Source organism: Peromyscus eremicus, chromosome 3, assembly GCF_949786415.1.
Source record: "Peromyscus eremicus chromosome 3, PerEre_H2_v1, whole genome shotgun sequence".
NCBI classification, from domain to species: Eukaryota; Metazoa; Chordata; class Mammalia; order Rodentia; family Cricetidae; genus Peromyscus; species Peromyscus eremicus.
Genome location: NC_081418.1, coordinates 137,863,334 through 137,886,696, shown reverse-complemented (window position 1 = coordinate 137,886,696; position 23,363 = coordinate 137,863,334). Strand labels below are relative to the sequence as shown.

The 23,363-nt window shown below is 48.7% G+C and overlaps 1 protein-coding gene across 1 annotated transcript in view; it reads left to right on the top strand.

Moving 5' to 3' along the window:
* Nucleotides 1-23,363, top strand: part of Prmt8 (protein arginine methyltransferase 8) — a 90,270-nt gene that overhangs the window by 19,505 nt on the left and 47,402 nt on the right. The window contains exon 2 of the mRNA XM_059256915.1: nucleotides 19,063-19,248. Coding sequence (XP_059112898.1) covers nucleotides 19,063-19,248 — 186 coding nt within the window. The remainder of the gene's footprint in view (nucleotides 1-19,062; nucleotides 19,249-23,363) is intronic.

Below are 23,363 nucleotides of genomic sequence, written 5' to 3'. Positions count from 1 at the left end.
TACTCTGCATCCCAGGCTGGCTTCAGACTCAGGGCAACTGGCCTGTCTCAGTCTTCCAAGTGCTGGGATTATAGGTGTGTGCTGCCATGTCTGGTGGTCCTTGTCTTTGAGAAGCATATGCTTTTAGTAGAGATGTGGGGGCTTCGTAAGGAGACCATCAGTCTTGGGAATTCTGAAAAGCTTAGGAGGAAGGCAAGAGAAGTCTTCCAGGAGGGAGCTGCTGGGGGAAAATGTGAGACTCAGAACTGAGCCCAGTGTGGTGACGTATGCCTGTGATCCCAGCCCTCAGGATACAGAGGCGGGAGAATCAGCTGCTCAAGGCCAGCTCTGGCTACACAGTAAGTTCAAAACCAGCCTGGTCTCCCACAGAAAACTGGGGGAAAAGAGACTCAGAACTTTGAGGACAGACTTCACTTACTGAGACCTGCAGTGTGGGAAGAAGAGAGCCAAGGGCATGCCCCCAAAGGCTCACCTTTTCACGCCCCTACCCCCACCATTTTAACACACACCAAAGCCACAGCTTTCTTTTACACAGAGTCAGAGCAGACGCCTTCCTCAGAAGATTGTCTTGGGTCAGTTGGGAGAGGGAATTTCGCGATGCTCTCTCTCATGGGGAGAGGAGAGTGGCATACACGGAAGTGGTGACCCCATCATCTTTAACAACCACCGTCTTGACCTCCTTGAAAATGCAGCAGGGGTGCCTAGGTGTGAGCTGAGCAGGTAAGCAGAGAGGGAGAAGGTGTTGGTTCCAGGCAGAGGAAAGTGCAAAGGCCGCCAGGCCTGTCATGGTCTTAAGGGGACACAGTGAAGGCCAGTGACACTGGGCCAGCATTCGAGAAGGGGTTAAGTCCAAGAAAGAATTCAAGGAGCAGGTGGGAGTCAACTTACCATCTCTGCTAATGAACTTGAACTTTGTCAGTGGGTTTCCTATGACTCCAGCTTCATCTCTGTCCTCAAGGATCTGGCTTTGTGAAGTGGGGCTTAGTCTAGCTTGGGCATGGAAGAGGCTCCTTTGTCCCGGTTGTGGCTCTTCTAGCTCCTCTCTGCACCATCCCCCCTGGCAGTTGGCTAAGGGTTCCCCTCATCCATCCAGGCATCTACCAGGGATTTATCGAACACCCACTCAGTACAAGGCACGGCGCTCAGAACTGGTGTGAAGGTAGAGGAGCCTGGCACCGCCAGCAGAGAACTTTCTTTTTACGGGGGAGACAGACAACAAACAAGGATGTGAAACAGAGTCAGGAACCGAATGGAGCTTTGAGGAAAACAGCAGATATGAGAAGCGGGGGTAACAGAAGTGGCGGTGTTTGCAGACAGGGCGGCGTGGAGACAGTGCTCAGAGAGGCGCCATCTGAACAGACACCCAAGTGGGAAGAGATGTGAACTGAATGCTCAGTGGCTCAGTGTGTGGACAGTAGCTGGTGCTCAGCCCTGGGGTGGAGAGGAGTCTGTAGTGTGTGAGGAGCAGCAGGCAGGCCAAGGCCAAACAGCCCGGGGGGCTGCAGAGGATGCGGCATCTAAGGTTTTGTAGAGGATACAGGAGTTTGGGCATGTGTTTAGGGCCTCAGCAGGCCAAGGCTGGTTAAACGCGCTTCCGACCTTCCTGTGTCTTTTCAGCACCAGCTTCACTTCACTTCCTGTGACTGCTGTCTCCACCCTTCAGGATCTGAGCCATTCCCTGGGAAAATGGTCTTTGAAATCGGTCTTTCTTCTCCCCCTTCCTTTCAGAGGAGAAGAGGCCTGATGAGCGAGTTCACGCTAAGATGTTTACTTAAGTAGACACCTTAATTGGGGAGTTTGGAAGTGATTAAAAAAGAAAAAAGAAAAAAGGCTGATGTCACCTCATCGGCTCTTAGTCCAAGGCTGGCTTATTTGAATGTCATTAAACCACTTAATGGGATTGCTCTACTTTTCCTTATTATTCCATCAGACGTTTTCTCTATATGTTTATAATTTGGTGAAGTACACATAGTCACGGCATTTACCATCTTACCCACGTGTGGGGCACTACAGCACCAAGCTCACTCATATTGCTCTGCAGTCGTCACTGACAGCTTTCCCTGGAACCTTCTTCATCTTGCAGAACAGAAACATTATAGCCCTGACACCACACATCTCTCACTTCTGCCCAGCCTCTGGCAGCCACTGTCCTACTGTCTGTCTTTAGAATATTGATTGTTCCAATTACCCAGACTACTGGACTGGTGCAGTATTTGGTGTTTATGACTGTCTTAGTTTACAGATCACAATGTACTCAAAATTCCTTTGTGTTGTGGCATGTATTGAGGTTTCCTTTCTGATTTTAGTTTTTTGCTTTTGATGGTACTGGAGATTGAACTCAGGGCATTCTCCATGCGAGGTAAGCCCTCTAATATTGAGCCACACCCCTAGACAGGATTCCCTTCCTTTTTAATGCTAAATAATATTCCATTGTATGTGTGCATTAACAGGCTCTTGGTAGGCTTTCATATTTTAGCTATCGTGAATGCTATCGTACTGCTAGAATGAACATGGAAGCATAGATGTCTCATTCAGAACCTGCTTTCAGTTATTTTGAGTGCACGCCTAGAAATGAATCACTGCATTAGACATAGTTCTATTTTTAGTTTTTTGAGGACCCACTATACTGTTCCCCATGGTAGCAATACCATCTTTCTTGCTCACCAGCAGCACACACAGTTTTCTTTCCAATCTCCTCACTGCTTGCTGCCTTCTGTGTGACAGGGTAACTCATTGCAGCTTATTTTGCTAGTGCTGGGGATGAAACCCAAGACCTTGCTCATGCTGTTTGAGTTCTTGACCCCTGAGCTGCACTCCCAGCCCCTGTATATTTTGATTAGCATTTTGATTTAGGGCCTAAATAATTATGTCAGGTTTTTCTTGATATCTTTTATAACATTTTTTTAAGGTGGATAAGTGTATAGAACTGCTATATCCTCTTGATAAAGTGGACACGGTGAAATGTCCCTATTTCCTCCTGACATTATTTGCTCTGAAGAATGTGTTGCTGTTAGCATGGCTGCTGAGCTTTCATCCCATTGGCACCAACATGGCATAGTTTCTTCATCCCTTCACTGTACTTTATTAATACATTAAAATGCATCTCAGACATGGAAGCATTTGGTTGTTTCTAAAAATCCAATATGACAGCCTCTGCCTTCTTATAGAGCTGTTTCAACCATTTATGTTTAATGTAATTGTTGATGCAATTAGGTTGAAGCCTATTATCTTGATATTTGTTTCTTTGTCATGTCACTTCTCCTTTTTGGGCCCTTTGGGGAGACTATCTGCCCAGTGGCACCACCTACAATGCACTGATTTTCATAAGGTAGTCATTTTAGGATTCACCATTGTCTTAGGGTTTCTATTGTTGTGATAAAACACTGTGACCAAAAGCAACTTAAGGATGAAAGTTTATTTTTGTTATAGCTCTCAGGTCATACTCCATCACTGAGGGAAGTCAGGGTTGGAACTCAAGGCAGGAACTGGAAGCAGGAATGGAAAGAGAGCCACAGAGGAAAACATTTTAGTGGCTTCCACAGACTGTTTTTTTTTTTTTATATACCCCCAAACCATCTGCCCAGTGGCACCACCTACAATGGGCAACCCTTTCCTACAGCAATTACTAATCAAGAAAATGTTCCCCTGACTTGCCTACAGGCCAGTTTTATGGAGGCATTTTCTCAACTGTGGTTCCCTCTTCTCAGATAATTCCCACTGTGTCAAGTTGGCAAACAAACATAAAACAAGGACAAGTGACCCTTGTCAAATTGACACACAAATATGTGGACATTCTGCTACAACCTTTCCTTTCTTGTTTGTTCCCAAGCTCATATATTAATATCACTATCACAATATAAAATAGTTTGACTTTTAAAAGTCCCACAGCCTTTTAAATTTCAATGCTTAAAAGTATAAAGTTGTCTTAAAACATTCAAAGTCCAAAGGTTCAAAGCCTCTCTAAAATATCCAAAGTCTCTTAAATATCCAGTCTCTAAAACATCCAAAGTTTCCCTAAAACTCCAAAGACTCTAAAAATTCAAAGTCTGTCTACAATTCCAAGTCTCTTGACCCCTATAAAAATCAAGAAGTTACATACTCTCTTACTCCAAGAGGGAATAACCAGGGCACAGTCACAATCAAACCAAAGCAAAGCCAAAATCTAATAGTGCCATCTGGCTCCTGAGACCTGCTCACAATGTTTCAGGCTCCGAAGGGCTCAGACAGTTCCTCTTCTCCAGCTCTGCCATCCATAGCACCCACAGCTTATCTCATGGGCTCAGGATAGCTCCACTCCACACACGTTGCTGTCTTTGGTGATTGTCCCGTGGCACTGACATCTTCAAAATGCTGGGTCTCCATTGCAAATGGGCTGCTCCTTTGCCAGTAGCCTCTACTGGGCTGTCTTCTGGGATGCCAACCCTGCTACAGTCTCTCTCCATGACCCCTTCAATCCTGAGACTTCAATTGATATTGAGGCTGCTCCTTCACCAATGGCCTCTCACAGTGCCAAGTCTCAGCTGCTCTCCATGATCCATGCATGTCTTCAAAATCATTACTACTTGAGAGACTCTTACATATGACCAAGTTCAACTACATCCATGAAACTCAGCCTTGGTCCCCTGTAGGCCACAGCTTCTGTGTGCTAATCCTGAGGAAATAAGATTTCAGATTTCACCTCAGTGATGCTGGTCTCTTCTTAATCGCCTCTCAGCTCCAGCTGACCAGCATCAATTGTTACCTATAAAACAAAAGTTTCAATTCAGTGGTGCTGGCCTCTTGTTTATCACTGCTGACCAGAACTACATGAATGAGAGATGGAGGGTTGGCTCAGTGGTTAAGAGCACTTGTTGCTCTTGTAGAGGACCTGGGTTAAATTCCCAGCACCTGCATGGTAGCTCATGATCATCTGTAACATTAGTTACCGGGGATCAGATGTGGTAGTCTGACCTCCAAGGGCACCAGGCACACATGTGGAACACACACATACATGCAGGCAAAATACATGCATGAAATAAGTAAATCTAAAAAATAAATATTAAAAAAAATAATGTGAACGGTCCCAGAAGAGTTTTTGAAGAACTCTCAAACTTCCCTCTGAAACTCCACAAGCCTTTCATTTCTTATCTGCACGCCTCTCGACATTATCTTCCAAATCCACACAGAACAGCCTGCTGAGTTCTGAGTACTCAGTGGTTTTCAAAGTCCAAAGTTCAATCTTGCCCAAAATATATGATCAAGTCTATAATGACCTGGTCCAATTTTTGCCTTAGGTTTCTATTGCTATGATAAAACATCATGACCAAAAGCAACTTGGAGAGAAAAGAACTGATTTTAGCTTAACACTTTCACATCATAGTCACTGAAGAATGTCAGGGCAGGAGCCTGAATCAGAGGGTCTCGTGGGGTGCTGCTTACTAGCTTGCTCCTTAGGATTTGCTCCGCCTGCTTTCTTATAGAAGGCAAGACCATGTGTCCAGAGGTGGCATCACCCACCATGGATTGGGCCCTCTCACATCATCACTAATTAAGGAAATGTCCTTCTGCTTACTTACAGCTGGATTTTATGGTGGAATTTTCTCAGTTGTGGGCCACTCTTCCCAGACGACTCTAGTTTGTATCAAGTTGATCAAAAAAAGCCAAACAGGACAACAATGTATACTGCCAACTTATTGTAGTGTGCCTTCAGGTAGTACCGTAACATGTATGGCAGGTTTTGCTCTTAACCTTAGATGGTTTTGGATAGTGTTTTTCTGCTTCTTTAAGAGTCTGATCTTTTTTTTTTTTTTTTTTTTCCAAGACAGAGTTTCTCTGTGTAGCTTTGCACCTTTCCTGAAACTCGCTTTGGAGACCAGGCTGGTCTCAAACTCACAGAGATCCGCTTGCCTCTGCCTCCCGAGTGTTGGGATTAAAGGTGTGTGCCACCACCGCTCGGCGAGTCTGATCATTTTTGACTGAAGCCAAACACTATGGTCTTTTGCTGTTGTTGTTGGGGAGTGGATACTTTTAGGTATTTTGTATTGGGGAGCATTTAGCAATGAAACATTTTGAGTATTCATGAATTAAGAGCTTTCCAAATTGGCTCGGAGGGACAAGAAGCTCTCCAGGCCCTGTGAGCACTGCAGATTAGGCACCTTGTCCCTGCAGGGCTTCTTCTCCTGGTTTTATGTGGTTTTTTCACATTCTTCATGTGGTCAACCTTGGCAGAATCCATGGGAACACTCAGCAGAAGTGCACATGCCCTGGAGACTGTTCTTCCCCGGGACTTTGCCTTGGGAAGTCCTGCCTGGCTGGCATCCTGCCTGGCTGGCATCAGGTCCTCACCTCCATCCCTCTCAGCAACAGAGGTCCATCAGCTCTGCCTAGTGTGAACTCTGTCTGTTGTACCTGGATACCTCCTCCAGGCCACATGCTGGCACAGCTCCTTTCTCAGATGTCATCTTTTCCATTGTCTGGTGTTCAGGGTCATGAGAACTGTTAATTGTCTTTCTGAGACAGGGTCTCACTCTGTATCCCTGGCCAGCCTGGAACTTCATATAGATCAGACTGGCCGCCTCTGCTTCCTGAGTGCTGGGATTAAAGGTGTGTGCCACCACACTTGGTTTAAACAGTTTGTTTCTTATGTTTCATTTGGCTTTTAAAATAGTTATTGGAATTGCCTGGGAATGCTTTTTTTTTTTTTTCAAAAAATCTAGTTTGTGTTGGCGATTACCCGACAACAGACTTTATTATTCTCTAGCTTTGTGCCAGCATTGTCAAGAAATAGTCTTATCAGATTCTTTGATGAAAGAAGCCAATTGCTTCTGCTAAGAGTCCAGGTGGAAATACATTTATTTGGGGCAAATAAGCTTGTTATGATGAGGTGGAAAATGTCTGAAGGAATCCATGAAACCAGGTGACAGTCTAAGTGTGCGTGGCTGTGAGCTGGGCCAGCCGCTTGCAACTTCTTTCTGTATTATCACATGACCTGTAGTTCTCCTGAAGAAATCACTGAGGGCCAGAAAAATGGTTCTGCAATTGCTGCCAAGTCTTACGACCTGAGTTCGATCACCAGGACCCATACAGTGGAAGAATAGAACCAGTTCCCCCAAGTTACCTTCTGAGACCTCTGCAGGTGTATCATAGCAAGCACACTCCCTTCCCGAAACAAACACACACAGACACAGACACACACACACACACACACACACACACACACACACACACACACACACATAGACATACAGACAAGCACACACACACACACACACACACGCATGTAAACACAGACACATAGACGTACAGACATGCACACACACACATGCACACACAGACATACAGACAAGCACACACACACACACACACACACACACGCATGTAAACACAGACACATAGACATACAGACATGCACACACACACACATGCACACACACACATACACACATATACACACACACACTAAAATGTGGTAAAAGTTAATTGGCCAGGTACCATGGTGTACCTTTAATCCCAGCACTCAGGAGGCAGATCTCTGTGAATTTAAGGGTAACTTGATATACACAAGGAGTTCCAGGCCAATCAGGGTTACATAGTCAGATCTTGTCTCAAAATAGAAACCAAAAATCAAAACAAAAGCCCCAAACCCAAAGAAAATGAAATCCGAGCTATCAGTGTAATGCCCAAATGATAGAGCCTGAAGGGTGTGAGGAACCAGCAGCAGTGAGTGTGCTACCAGAGTGTAAGAAGATGGTTGGGAAAATGTCTAACAGATGCACTCGAGTCTGCACTTGAAGTCACTTGTCTACAAGGCTGGGGTTACTCGTCTTAGCCAAAGCTAGCTGTTTGTTTGAGATATTTTCTTCCCGTGAAACCCCCCTGTGATAAGGCACTCTGGTAGGACTACCTGAGTGCTGTGAACCCTCCAAAGGGACTGAGAACATCCATAGTCTCACCTTTGATGATGCTCAACTTTCTTTCAGCCGCCTTGCTACCTTCTCAAGGGAGTGTCTGTGTCTGGTCTCAGGAGGGAGGGGAGCGGCCTCCACTCTCCTTGGACCAGGCAGAGCTCGTGGATCTCAGCTAGCAGAAGGGATGCGGGTGGAGGTCTCATTGATGAAGGACCATGCTGACCCACTGAAGTGTCAGGGCGGTGCCTTCAACACGGCATTGTGTCCAGCGTGCCGAGGGAACCGGAGATGTATGAAATCGGTTCTGCTGTGGAATAATCCTTCTGTACAGTCTGCAGGGGTTCCTTCTTGGAGAAGTGACCCCTACAGTTATGGCTACTAGCTTTAGACCAGCAGGTGCCTTGGGGTTTCAGAACGGAAGCAGCTGAAACTCAGGTGCCTGAGGATTCCCAGTGGTGGCTCCTTCCTGCAGAGATCAGTCCCCCAGAACTCAAGGAGTTCAGAGAATGATGGGAAGTGGGATGGGGAGTGGAGCAAATGCTGGGGAAACAGGCCATGTAGGGGTGTGTGTGTCAAACACTTGTCACACAGCACACAAAGGGCAGCCAGAGACTTTGTGCCCAGCGCTGCTGAAGGGCCCAAGGAACATCCAAAAATAGCATCATGGCATGGGATCAGGTGGCCAGAACTGGTTATCTAATGGTACCCATGTCATACTTGAGAATTTCCTCTAACTGCTGGCACATGCAGAGTCTTTTAGTCACCCTAGTGGCCCCAGAGAAGAGACAGAATACATTGTCATTATGAAGAAGGGGAAGGGGGGGGGTAGGACTGAGAAACAGCTTTGGTGTAGTGACATAAAAGTGAGGAGAGCCTCAAGAGCAGGATCCACAGGTGTTTGTTCAAGTAGAAATCAGACACAGACAGGGTAGACCCCTTTGCTGATGCCCCCAGCTTGAGAGGACCAGAGTCAGGAGCCCAGCATAGACCCCATAGGGACGATGTGACTGAAGTCTGGAGGTGAAGGGGCAGCAGGGAGAAGGGTGAAAGGAGACTGTAAGTGTGCATCTGCCCACAGGGACGGTAAGTGTGCATCTGCCCATAGGGACGGTAAGTGTGCATCTGCCCACAGGGACGGTAAGTGTGCATCTGCCCACAGGGACGGTAAGTGTGCATCTGCCCACAGGGACAGTAAGTGTGCATCTACCCACAGGGACGGTAAGTGTGCATCTGCCCACAGGGACGGTAAGTGTGCATCTGCCCACAGGGACGGTAAGTGTGCATCTGCCCATAGGGACGGTAAGTGTGCATCTGCCCATAGGGACGGTAAGTGTGCATCTGCCCACAGGGACTGTAAGTGTGCATCTGCCCATAGGGACGGTAAGTGTGCATCTGCCCACAGGGACTGTAAGTGTGCATCTGCCCACAGGGACGGTAAGTGTGCATCTGCCCATAGGGACGGTAAGTGTGCATCTGCCCATAGGGACGGTAAGTGTGCATCTGCCCACAGGGACTGTAAGTGTGCATCTGCCCATAGGGACGGTAAGTGTGCATCTGCCCACAGGGACGGTAAGTGTGCATCTGCCCACAGGGACGGTAAGTGTGCATCTGCCCACAGGGACGGTAAGTGTGCATCTGCCCACAGGGACGGTAAGTGTGCATCTGCCCACAGGGACGGTAAGTGTGCATCTGCCCACAGGGACGGTAAGTGTGCATCTGCCCACAGGGACGGTAAGTGTGCATCTGCCCACAGGGACGGTAAGTGTGCATCTGCCCACAGGGACGGTAAGTGTGCATCTGCCCACAGGGACGGTAAGTGTGCATCTGCCCATAGGGACGGTAAGTGTGCATCTGCCCATAGGGACGGTAAGTGTGCATCTGCCCATAGGGACGGTAAGTGTGCATCTGCCCATAGGGACGGTAAGTGTGCATCTGCCCATAGTGGCAGAGGGGAAGCCAGGTGATCAGCAAGCTCCTTCCAGTCATAGGAAGGAAGAGAGAGAGAGAGAGAGAGAGAGAGAGAGAGAGAGAGAGAGAGAGAGAGGATCCTGTTGCCTTAGGGAGGGGAGACAGAGTAGGAGGAGATGCTAGCCTGGGGAAGTCTACTTTATAAGCCCATTGAAGAGGAAGAGCCAGGAGCCAAGCATCCAATTAACCTGACATCGTTTGCAGCCCAAATATCTGAGGATATAAGAAGAGAATTTAATATGTGGAGGCTTGGGAGAAAAGTGACTAAGAATGGAAAATAGCCCCAGTTTATTTAAAAAATAGGTCAGGCCCAACAAATCCAGGCGATGCTTTCTCGGTGGTTACTGATCCAGGAGACAGAGGGAGTGCTGTGTGGGAGCAGTGTGGTTTTGATCTGAGGCAGGCGTTGCTGTTGTACCACAAAGAGACAGCCAGGGGCTGACAGGAAGCGTTGGGACACAGTGCACAGCACCACGACTGCCTTCCAGATATACCACAAGGGGTTCTAGTAGTGACTGTGAGTCAGTCAGGGATCAGTCCAGGCCACAGAGCCCAAGTGTGATGGAATCTGCCCACTCTCCAATCACCTCCTGCAGAGCTAATGTGCCTTCTAGAACCTTCAGTTGTCTCTCCCCCAGGGTCTGGGGCTGCCATAGCCTTTTGTCAATGCCAGTAACACCCAGGTAGTGTGTCTAGTTTCCGTGTTGAGGGCCATGTAAGAGTTCAGGGGCTCAGAGGGGCTGAGGAAGGCATGTAGCCGTACTCTACATTCATGAGCATCATCCTCTGGGAGCTTGATGTGATTGACAGTTGTGGTGTTCCCTTCATGAGTTCTGCTTCTGGGCATCAGAGCTTCAGACCTGCCTGTGAGGGTCCACAGTGCTGGTAACTAGAAACTAATCTGAATGACAGCCCAGGTTAGCTCCCTCAGAATCATGCTACCTTCCCTCTTGGGAGAGAGCAACCCAGACAGGAATTCAGGGCCAATGGGCATCCTACCATCTTTCTCAGAGATTGACAGTTCATTTTTAGCAAATCAAAGCTTTAAAAGCACCACAAAGAACTCTTCTGAGCTCATGTGCCCAGTTATACTTGACCACAGATTTTTTTTTTCCCCCCGAGAGTTGCTTTTCCATGACATGCTGGGTAGGGAGGTGCCCATAGGGACCAGCAGCTCTTAAAATGGACAGGACATCAGAATTCCCTGGGAACACTCTGCACATAGACCACTGGGTCCCACTGTAGATTCTGGGGCACTAGTATCTGGTGTTGTGGAGGCTGATGCTGGTGGTACGGGACCCATACTCTGAGGACCACTGCCCTTTGTCCCCTGTCTCCTCCTGATACTACCTTGTTCAGTGCGATGAACTGAGTGTGGTGTGACTGGATGTGAGAGAAGGGCTTCTAGGAAGGTAGCTAGGAGGGTGTGTGACTCCATGGTCACAAAACAGCACATGAAGGGTGGCAGGCAGCAGGGGAGGGCCGTGTTCCTACCTTCAGGGCCAAGGAAGAGCATCTGGGGGTGGCTGTGCCTAGGCATCCCATTTAGTGGGAGCACAAAGGAGGCAGCTGGTGGACGATCTCGAACAACGACAATAATATTCAGGGCTTGTGGTGCCTAGACATCATCACCCTCGCCACCGCCCCTGGTTCTGGCAGTGAGTGAGACCCACCTACTGAAACGCTGCTTCCCTCCAGACTCACAGACCACAAGGCTTCTCTATCAGCATCCAGGAATTCATCCTGCAGCCCAGCTGTCAGAAAACATGCATGCAGGAGAGCAGATGTGAGGATGCACTCTGGCCACTGGGGCTGAACACAGACTTGAAAGCTCCCTCTTTAGGAAGTTGGAGTGGTCCAAAAGCCCACTGTGTGGAACTCTGGTACCCACAGATGTTGCTAGCACAGCTACCTGCTTATGCCATTGTCAACAACACAGCTACAGCTTAGATCACAGTCTTGGAAGTGTGTATGGAATGGCGAAGGGTGCAGAGGGTGTCTATGAGTGATTCTGGTGGCAGGGCCAGGTGAGAGGATGGGCAAGGAGGGTGAGACAAAGGCAACTGGGAGAGAAGACAGGAATGAGGCCAGGGCACCCCGCTCTCCTGTGGGGTCTTGTCTTCCACACTCTACTGCCTTCCTTCGGTGACAACCCCAGGACATATAGGAATGTGATGTTAGAAGCTTTCTTGGCATTTGGAGAACAGAGCAGGACCCAGCTCCTGTAGTGGGCATCTGTCTTCTGGGATTGTTTTAAGTCTTGGTCTGGTACCAGGAGGAGTCATTTATAGACCAAAGGGCTCAGGTCGGCTTTGACGGCCGGATGCAGAAAAGACGGGCAGTCCTCTGTCCTGCAGCCCTACCTTCCTCTCCCTGTGCCCACCCAATGCTGCTCTTTGTCCTGTCTCCACGCCTTCCCTGCTCTTCACGGCTTCAGTTCCAGGCCACTCTAAAAAGATCCCTGTCCTCATGTGGGCTTTAGTTTCTCTGTCTATAACCTGAAATCTGCTCCGGATTCTCTTTAAATCCTGAAACCTCAGAGAAGTGTCTACCCGGCTGAAGCATGCTCCTGAGCTGGTCACTGTTTTGATCTGAGTGTCGGGTCTCCCTGCTGAGCTAGCCTGCCTTGGTGGAGGCAGAAGCTGGATTAGGCATGACACCCAAGCTTGCTATGGTGTCAACGCTGATGGCATGGGCTCTGGTGTTGTTACAGATACTCGTTTAATGCCTGGCTCTGTGACTTGTCAGCTCTGGACTTTTGCCAATAACTCTAGAGTTTGAGAGCTTTAGAGTTTTTTTTCTGTTTTGTCTGTGTGTTGCAGCACCTTGTCAATTTGTTACACCTTCACTGAGCAATGTTTGCAAAGTGCTTAGCAGAATGGGCCTTCAATCAGAACTAACCACCTTCCTCAAATCACCTACTATCTCCCTGCCCCCCACTCTTTATAGGTTGAGATAGGGTTAGGTTGAAATGTCCCTATCCCATCCCACCTGGGGAAGTCCTACCCTTCCTTGAAGGACCAGTTCAGTCAGGGTCTCTTCTCCAGAAGCCGTCTTCTTCTTCTTCTTCTTCTTCTTCTTCTTCTTCTTCTTCTTCTTCTTCTTCTTCTTCTTCTTCTTCTTCTTCTTCTTCTTCTTCTTCTCCAGAAGCCTTCTTCTTCTTGACCTTGGCAGAAAGTGGGCATGATTTTAAGCACAATGGGATCATAAGCTGTGTGGAGAGACTCGTAGGAAATAGCAGCACCCTGAGAATCTTGGAGGAGGCTAAGATAAATATTGCTGGGCCTTCGCATGCCCTGGGGCCCCAGGTATGGGCAGGACCAGATGAGGGCCACTGGGCAGAAGCACTTTCTCTGAGCAGGACAGCCATTCAGGGCAGGCAGGGTCATAACTGGAGGGTGGATTGGGTTCTGGCCCTACTGGAACACAGTGGTGGAAGGCTATCCATAGAGGGAAGGGGTTTGGGTAGGGAGGCACACTGGAGTTTAATGGCCACAGCTATGGGGGACTAAGGTGCTGCAGCTGGGGGTTAGTTGAGCTCCACACCCGGTATACCCTCAAACCCTCTTCCTGACTTTTCAGTTGGAAGACTTGCCTCTTTGAACCTCCTTCCTAGGGAAGAGTCAGGCCTTCTGACTTTACAGAAGTGACTACCAGGACTGATGGCCTGTGTTCCTTGAGTGTCTCCAGAGGCCACGTGGGCAGGCAGCTGAGTTCCCAGAGTGAGCCTTCAGTTGTGGCTGAACCATCTTCCTAGGGTGGTTGCTGCATTCCTCCATGGACCCTTCTGTCTCACATTTCTTTCCTAGCACATTCACAGTGCCCTGTAGCTCATCAAGTAGCCGTGGAAGGCAAAGTGACACTGGATACTGCCGTTCACTCTCAGCTTTCGGGAGAGGGCACACCTCTGGAATCACAGGCAGAATGCAGGTCTCCTCGGCAGGAGGCTGGCAGTTTTTGGAACCAGGGCTAATGTCACCTCTTAGTCTCCTTTGCCTCCCCTGACTCATGCATCTTTTTGTCTCATGAGTGCACTTGTGGCGCATGACAGATACTTGGCTGTTGGGAAGAGACTCAGGGAGCCCCATGAAACAGAGGACCTTGACTAGGCACTATGCTTGAACAAATTAGGAATGTTCTCTCCTTTAACTGTATTTAAACAGGGTCAATATTGGTGACAACTGCATGTATAGGGGCTTCTTGAGTTTGGGGGGATGACTCTAGGATGCCCTCTGAGCTCCTTGTCACTCTGGGTAGATGAAGGCCCTGGCCAGGCTGCAGGAAGGAAAGCTTTGCCTTAGAGTCCCCTCCTTGAAGTCAAAGCCTGGGTCACATGTCCCCAGAAGGGCAGTCTGAAGACACATCTTTCTTCTCCACTGTATCCCTGTTCCCTTGTCAACTCCCTAAGTCCCCCAAGCTTACCCAGGTCCTCAAAGGGTGGTGACTGTGGCTTTTCTCTTAGGCGTATCCACCATTCTTCCACTAGGGTCTCTCCTATGCAAGCTCTTACTCCACCCCATCCTTCCGATGGCTCTCAAGACACAGTCCTGGCCTCAGTTTCCCTCCAGGGGTCTGGAATTACATTTCATACTCTTTTGCAATATTAGCTTTCGCTATTTGCAAAAGTGGCGCCAGAAAGAATTAATTATTCATGACCTAATACCCGGTGACAATCGTTGACAATTCCGGTGCCTTCCCTGGGTCTCCTCTCTTCATGCACCAGCATGAACAGGTTTTAATTAAGACATAACTGCAGTGTATTCTCCTGTGCATCCTCCTCAACCAGTAGCTTATTGGGCTCGTGTTTGTGTTCTTAAACACTTTCCCTATATTTTTAAGGGCTGCATAGCTTTCTACGGCAAGGTGCTCACTACAGATTATAATCACTTTTGTTTTGTGAAGCATCTAGATTGACTCTTGGTCATCATGAAATTGAGAGAGCTACATACTTAGGACGATAAATGACTCTCTCCTGGTGTTAACTTTAAAGAAAGCAATGTGGGTTAAAGGATTTGCGCTTTTTGATGCGCTTAATGAATTTTTACCAAACTGCTTTCTAAAAAGTCTCGACTTAATTACATTTCCACAAGACACATACAAAAGTACTCCTCTCCTCCTCCCTTTTCTCCCCCTCCTCCCTTCCCCTGCCCCTTCTAATCTTGCAAGTGCAGAGATTGATCGTTTTGAGGGATGAGATAAGGTTTTGTTCTATTTTAAATTTATCTGAGCTCCAGTGGAGCCAAACGTTTACGCTGTGTGTTAATTTGCCATTGGTCTTTATTTGCACATGAACAGATGAAGCTTCTTCATCCCCATTAAGCTGGGGTGTGAAGTTACTGGTTTGTCAACTCTCGCTCAGTGAGCGCACATTAACCTCTCCTCACCACAAATGTTAGGGTGTGCCTTTCAGTCTTGTTGAAGGTGTTTATTGACTAGAACTGCCTCCATACCCGCTTGCTTGACATCTTTTCTTACATGGCTTGATGGCATTTCAAACTCCGCATATCCAAATTGAGATTCATTATTTCCCCCACCCCAGCCTGCTCTTCCCGCTGACTCGCTTATTTCTGTTAATGTCACCACTATTTTCCTACTCATCCAGGCTTGAAATGTGGACAGCATCTCGGATTCCAGCTTCTCCCTGTTTCCTCATGTTCTGCCAGTTGCCAACCCTATAGGTTCTATTTCTGTGCTCCGCTGGCAGGCAGCCCCTCCGACACCCCAGGGGCTCAGATACTCATCATTTCATGACTGGACTTTGAAAACAGTCTCTTAAATTCCTCCATGGACACCCTTTTCTCCTTGCCCCCTCCTCTACTCTGTGCTCACATTGGATTCCCCAAATCGGTGTGCAAACTCGGGGGCCCTGCACACACAGGGCACGACGGCTCTCTATTGGCCGCTGTATTTAATTCCACCCTCTTAGCCCGACCATGACCTTCTCTCAGCCGAATCTTCTGCTATCTCAGCATGTTCTCCCCCATCAAGTTCACCACCTTCCCGCCCCCTATCCTTTCTGCTCCAACCACCCCTTCCTCCCAGAATCCCCTCTTGTCAGCCGTACCTTTCAAAGCCCGTTGACAAAGCTCTATGCTCATGGCATGGCCAGCTCCGCTAGGATTTCTTGACTCCCAGCTGAAGGGAATTCACCTCTTTGTGTTCAAACCTCTTTTGTGGAGTGCGCTTTATTGCAGCTTCTGGTGAGGTTGCAAAAGGTCTAGAAAGCAGAGTCTCTGGGGGGCCCCTCCCCCCAGGACTATTTCTTCCACACAGTGCCTCGTGGCAGCAGGTGTTCGGCAGTCGTCTCTAGAATTCAAAGCAATTCTCCTGCAGCTCAATGCTTGTGAATTCAAGGCCCCTGTGAGAAGAGCACGCCTGTCAGTCAGTCTAGGGGCAGAGTCCAAGTCTACTTTGCAGAAGGCTGAGCTGGGCTGATGAGTGGCCTTTGGGACAAAGCATCAGCCATGATCACTCCTTTGTCCTCATGACCTGTGGCTATTTATTCAATGCTCTTCTCTTGTCCTTGGTCAAATCATTCATCCCTTTGCCTCATGCAATGTGTGACATGTGGAAGTTACCTCACAAGTTGACTGTGGAGGATAAAAAGCCAGAGAGTTCTAAGGAAAACAAGTCCTTGGACTGAGAGTTGAATGACAGCCGAAGGGTCCTGGGAGCCCCATGACCTTGACACGCAAGTGCCTGCACCAGCTAAGAGTTTTTCTCTCCTTAATGTATTTAAATGGAATCAATACTGGGGTCAACTGTGTGCACAGCTGTCTTCAGCTCTGGAGGTGACTCTGCAGCCTGCACGGGACTGTGCAATTGACACAGTCTATTTTTAGCCTCCCAGAGACCGTGACCAACATCCCAAGCAGAGGGTGGGTACACCTGCAGCATTATGATGAGGCAGCCCCATTTGCCAGCCAGCCTGGCCTCTCTTCGACCCAAAGGCCTGCATTGCTAAACTGGGAAGTCATTGCTGTTTCTTAGAGGCGGCAGTCTGGATGCACCATGAGAACAGGGCATCACCTCTTGCCCCGTGCTGCTTGTTCCTGTCTAGTCTCAGACCCAGGGTGGTCTTGGGGCTGTGCCTGAGGTAGGAGGGAGGGATGGCATTTCCATCTGCTCTGTCCCAGGGGTTACCTTTTCCCTTGACTGTAAGTCTGAGTTAATCCAGCTCATGGAGGGGCAAATCAAGACAGGACAAGGATATTTTTATATATATTATCTATAAGGTCCAGATGGTAGTAATGATACTAGCAACAATAATGAAGCCCTTATTATATATACACCATGCTGACGTCTAGCGCTAAGGAAACTGACCTTAGTGCCTTGACTATTCTTGCAGAAAGGTTTTCTCTCTCTTTCTGTGTGTGTGTTTGTGCAGTTTATGTACGTATGTGTGCACGTATGTTTGGAGCCCAGAGGTCAGCCTTGTGTTATTTATTCCTCAGGAACCATCTACTCTGTTTTTTTGAGGTAGGGTTTCTCACAGGGTGCTGGTGTTCACCCATTAGGCTACACTGTCTGGCCAGAAAGCCCAGGGGTCCACTGTCTCCACCTCCCAGTGTTAGGATTATGCCTGGATTTTACATAGGTGCTGGGGATTGGGCTCTCACTTCCCTGACAGCCCTTCATGCACTGAGCTATCTCAAGAGCTCCGTGGGAGGTTTCATTAGGTCCTGTATTTATCGAGGAGGGAACAGAGATGTAGTGGTGGTATACAAAAATCCCAAGGTCACACAGCCAGGAGTCAGGACGGAATCCTGGAGCCCTGATTCCCAGCTGAAGAAGACCAGCCCTTGGAGAAACCCACTTGGCTGTTGGTCTTGGTATTTTTAAAGATGTGTGTCTTTCTTTGAGGCCTTTTCTGTGCCTGGCATTTTGGTGTACCCATTCCAGAGACAGGCAGTCCTCTGGCATTGCGATGCTTCATTTGGGTGACTTCTGACCTCCACAACCCCCCCTTCCCTTAGCCTGAGGAATGAAAGCCAAGTAGCTGCAATGGTGACACAGAGCTGGGCTGGAAGGACAGAGACCCAGAGAAGCAGTAGTCGGCAGAGCTCAGGGAAGAGGTCAGTCAGTACAGGGACTTGTGGTGCTGAAGTTCAAGGCAAAGTGAGAATCAGAACCTATGGGCTGAGACATCAGCCCTGACATAGTACAACACCTGAGACCCATATTTGAGGGTGGCAAGTCTGATTGTAGCTTAGTGTGAGATGATACGTGAGAGAAGTGCATAGGCTTCGTTTCCTAGGCCCCATATCTGCCTGTGATATTTGATTTGGTTTAATGAACACTTACTACATGCCCAGCCTTTTTCTAGGCACTTTAAAAAAATACTAATTTGACTAATTTTCAGCGCAATCTTAAGAAGTATGGATATTTTATTTTCATGTTAGAGGTGGGTAACTAAGGCACAGAGTACAGTGGTTAATAACTTTGCCTGACATTATGTAATTGATGTAGTCATCATCTCTCCACTACTGTAACAACATACCCAAGGCTGGGTAATTTATAAAGGAAAAAAATTCTTTAGCTTACAGTTCTGAAGGTTTAGGGGCATGGTGTTGTTTTCTGCTGAGAAAGAGAAGAGAGAGATAGAGATAGAGATAGAGATAGAGATAGAGATAGAGATAGAGAGAGAGAGAGAGAGAGAGAGAGAGAGAGAGAGAAAGGAGAGTCTTGCTCTTCGAAGATCCTCTCTTGAGAACTAATCAAATCCCCATGAGACAATGAGGTTAATTACTTTCACTGGCATGTCCCCAATGACATGGCCACTCTACCTCTTAAAGACTCCTCTGCCTCCCACCTCACCATAATGCAGAGCCAGCCTTAAATATGTGAGCCCTTCACAGATAAGCGATATCAAAACCAAGGCTGCTAAAAAGCCAGTTCTTTGCTTCCCATTTTCCCCACACATCCTTCCCTTTGTTGAGTATTTCCTCCTGGTCCCACTAAAGGAAAATACTGTTTCCCTATTTGACAGGTATGGAAACTGAGGCTCAGACCAGTTTAGACCACCTAGTTTGTAAGATCTGGAACTGAGGTCAATCTGGGTCTGGCGCATCAGTAGCCTGCTGTCAATCCTATGGTCAAGAAGTCATTGGCAATTAGTGCTGGGCTACAGGAGGAGGGGGGAGGAGGAAGGGGAGATGATCTGAAACGTTTGAGGCAGGGCTAACTTGAGTCCCTTCTCTCCCTTTAGGTGAGCAGTGCCCCCCCTCAGCCCCCTCAGCCTGTCATCCCAGCCAAGCCTGTGCAATGTGTCCACCACGTGTCCACACAGCCCAGCTGCCCAGGACGGGGCAAGATGTCCAAGCTGCTGAATCCCGAGGAGATGACATCAAGGGATTACTATTTTGACTCCTATGCTCACTTTGGGATCCATGAGGTAACACATTCAGGTTGGGGACCAGTGGGTGGGACAGGTGTGGCTCTGTCATTTTATTCTTGTTTTCAAAGGTGGCAAAACATGTATGTCCAACTCTCTACCACCTCAAAATGAGCCCCTCTGGTGCCCCTGAACCCTGACCCTCTCTCCATCCTGTGGTTCCCTTTGGGACCGTCATGGCCAAGGTGGGGCCTGGAGCAGGTGTGTAGGTACAAGTGGATGCTTGTGTATCCCAGCACTTGAGAGGCTGAGGGGAGGTCAGAGGACTGTTGAGTTTGAGCCCAGCCTGGGTTGTGTAGTGAGTTCCTGGTCAGACCGCATTACAAAGTGAACTGCTGTTCAAAACAAATGAATGGCAACATTGGGGGTGGGGCGGCCAGAGGTGCTTTGAGCTTCTGTGGTACCTTCCGGCCCTGCCCTGTCATACCTTAAGTCTTACCACCAGACCCAGACACAGCACCAATGCTGGCCAAGAGCTGAAGTGCTTGCCGCCAATGCACTGAGGCTGTCCTGGCCTCCCGGAGGTCGTGATGCTTATTAATCTGTCCAAGGGTCATCTCCATGGGAAGAGCTGAGGATGAGATGTATAGACAGGCCTTCTCTGACACTCTGATTCCATCTTTGCAAGTTTCTCGGGTGAATACTCAGCCCCCTTCCCAACAGAGAAGCCTTGTATCGGTCCCCAGACAGAAGCAAGCCTCGTGGCCCCCGTGGGTGCAGACTGGAGCCCCATGTCACACCTCATTATGTAATTCCCTAGCACTGACCCAAACTGCCCCCAAAGCGGTTAACAGTGGCTGTCGCTGGCCAAGTGCTGGGCATGGTTCTAGTCATGTCCTATGGATCCCTTTCACTTGATCCTAATGGGAACCCAGTGAGGAAGACATCCCCACCATCCCAAAGGGAAGACAGTCCTGGGAAAGGAGGGAGTGTTTACTGGCTGCGGCTCCCTGGCTGTGAGGATGTCTTTGCAAACCAGCTCCTGTGGCTCCCTGGCGATGAGATGATGCCAGAAGGAAGGTTTGCCTCCATCCAAACTGCCAGGCTGCTGCCAGGGAGGTTTTTAATATCAGCAGTCAGCGGTTTTTGGTTGTGAAATGCTTATTGTGTCCCGAGTGTTGTTCCCGGCGTTTTGGATTATTAGCTCATTTGCTTCTCCGCTGAACCTTAGGCTGCTCCTGCTCACAGGTGATCAGGGCCTTACCAACCAGCCCGGCCCTCACCCTAGCCTTTGTTTTGCTTAAGACCAGTGAAGACAGCTGGAAATCCAACCTTCCCGTTTTGGCACATGGATTTCATTCCTATTTGCCCTGCCATACACCTTCTAAAATGTTTCCTTCCTCCATGTTCCCTGACCCTCACTTAAGGATTGAGTAGACTCACTTGCTTCTGTTGCGTCCTTGGCAGCCTCTGTGGAGGCAGACGGTGAAGGTGAGGAGGCCTCTCAGTTCCTTTTTTTAAGATCAGGGGCTCTGTCTCACATAGTCTAGGGAGGTTGGAGGTTCTCTGTGCTGCCTTCTGCAAAAATGGTGAGGCCGGGCCTGTGGGGAGGCCTGAGGATCAGCATTCTTTTCCAAGGGCCCTGGTCCTGGAGGGGGTAGATGCCTGCACCATCCTTGGTCTGGCTTCCCATCCAGCATTAACTTGTATTAAAGCCGTGCAGACTCCATGCAGCAGAGGGGACTCATGACAGTATCCATCCTAGAGAAAGGGTACATCCATGTAGCAAGCTCTAGGAGCCCGCAGCTCTGGGTTCCCTTCTGGGCTGACACTTGGCATCTTAGTTACTACACTATTGCAATGTAGAGACACCACGACCAAGGCAACATTAGAAGAAAGCGTTTAATTGGGGCTTGCTTACAGTTTCAGAGGGTGAGTCCATGATCATCACGGCTGGAAGCGTGGCAGCAGGCAGGCTGGCAGGCAGGCATGGTGCTGGAGCATTAGCTGAGAGTTCGCATCTAATTTGAAAGTTGGAGAGAGAGAGAGAGAGAGAGAGAGAGAGAGAGAGAGAGAGAGAGAGAGAGAGAAACAATCATGAGCCCGGGCCTGGCATGAGTTTTTGAAATCTCAAAGCCCACCCCAGTAATACATCTGCTCCCACAAGGTCACATTTCCTAAATCTTCCTAAACACTCCACCAACTGGGAACCAAACATTCAAATATATGAGCCTGTAGGGCCATCCTCATTCAAACCACCACACTTGAGAACTATATCCAGGACCCTGAATGGCTTGGCCTGCCTAAAGCTCCCGCACTGGAAACCAGCCCCGAGCACACTGAGAACAACAGCCTTCCCTGTATCTCCACACTGACCCCAGGAAGCCTCCATCTGAGTTCCTGGGCCAACTCCAGGCCCATAGCGCAGCTTTCCTGGGCTATTTTCAGTCTCTAATTCTTTCAGTACTTGACAACCCCTCACTGTGACCTGAGGATTGCACATTGTCAAGGCTTTGAGTGAGTTCAGGTGTGTGTGCACGTGTGTGTGTGTGTGTGTGTGTGTGTGTGTGTGTGTGTGTGCATTTTGAGACATGGTCTCACTATGTAGCCAGGTTGGCCTTGAACTAGTGGCAGCCCTCTTGCCTCAGCCCTCCAAGTGCTGGGATTGCAGATTGAGCTGCCACGCCTGGTTTCACCCAGCTTGTCAATGGGGAGCAGCATCATGACCAACATGTGAGAGGTGGGAGATTGGCCTGACTCTGCTTGGGAGAAAGCTACCAACTGAATACCAGACCAGGTACCCTCAGTCAGGTATTGTAACAAAAAACCCAAACTTATGTATGTCATAGAGCAGATGAAAGGGTCTGCAAGTCACAGACGACACCTCTACCCCACAGCCTTAGCAACCGTCTCATGGGGAAGTGCTTCTACACATCTATCTTCAATCCCTCCTGTTACTGCTATAGGCCATCTCCAGATCCAGCTAGGGTAACATGCAGGTCTTTTAATACAGGTATGACTAGATGGGTGGCCTTCACCCCTGTGATTGGCCTCCATTCTTTTTTTGGTCTCCAGGATCACTGACTATGAAAGGAGGTAGGGACAGGGATGAGCTGAATGGAGGTGCTCTGTGTAGAGAGACGCTTTCTCACCTCTTGTGATTTGGCAGCAGGGATCTGCTTATCCCTGGAAAGCTCACAAGGAAAGTCTTCCTGGACATTCTAGGCAGGACCCTCAGATGCCCAGAGCAGGCCAGCTGACTGTGCAGTGGTCCCCAGGCCATCAGTAGGACACTGGAACAATGGTGATCAGAGAGCGTGGCTGAATCACAGTGTGGGTGGATGGACAGAGCATGGTTATTCTGTAAATATAGAAAACATGGACGATAGGAAGAGGGCTAAGCAAGAGGTGGTTTTGGACCTTTATGTTCTTTGCATCCACGGCTTCACTTAGAGAGGACTCAAGAGGGCAGGGCCAGGAGAAAGTGACCATGACCTTCCAGCAGAACCCAGAGTGGCTTCCTTGGGCCTTCAAAGGAGAGGACAGCCTCCAGGTCCCCAAAAGCCAGCCTGAATCTCAACATCTGTCTGCTGGTCAGAGGTAGGTCTGAGACATCAGGCTGGAAGACAACATCCCTGCCTGTGTGGCCTGACAGCTGGCTAGCACTTGTGTACTAAATACCTTCTACAGATTCTGCTAGGTACATTGCTGGGAGACCTGACTTTCTCGCATTAGCCTAGCATTGACACTTTTGTGAAACTTTCTGCATTTGCTTAATCATCACAGCATTACTTCACATTACATCACATTACTTCACAGACGAGGAAGCGGAGGCACCGGACACTTGGTGATGGGCTGGGTCAGAGAGCTTAGTAACAGTGGAGATGTGGTGTGGGTGCAGTGGTTGAGGCTTCCACATCTGTGTGCAATGGCCACATGCTCTGTATATTGTCTTCTGATTTACTGAGCATGTCTAACATGCCCTTGCCTATTCTGGGGATAGGGCCTTGCATGCTTGTGGCACTGGGATCTAGGAATCTCCTGAAGAGAGAGGCTTTAGCTCATCCTCAAAGTAAAATCCAGATAGGAACTCAGTCCAAGTACCACCCCCCCCACACACACCTTATAACATTGAAGCCGCCAGCCCTGGGGCAGCAGAGGAAGTGGCAGCTGGC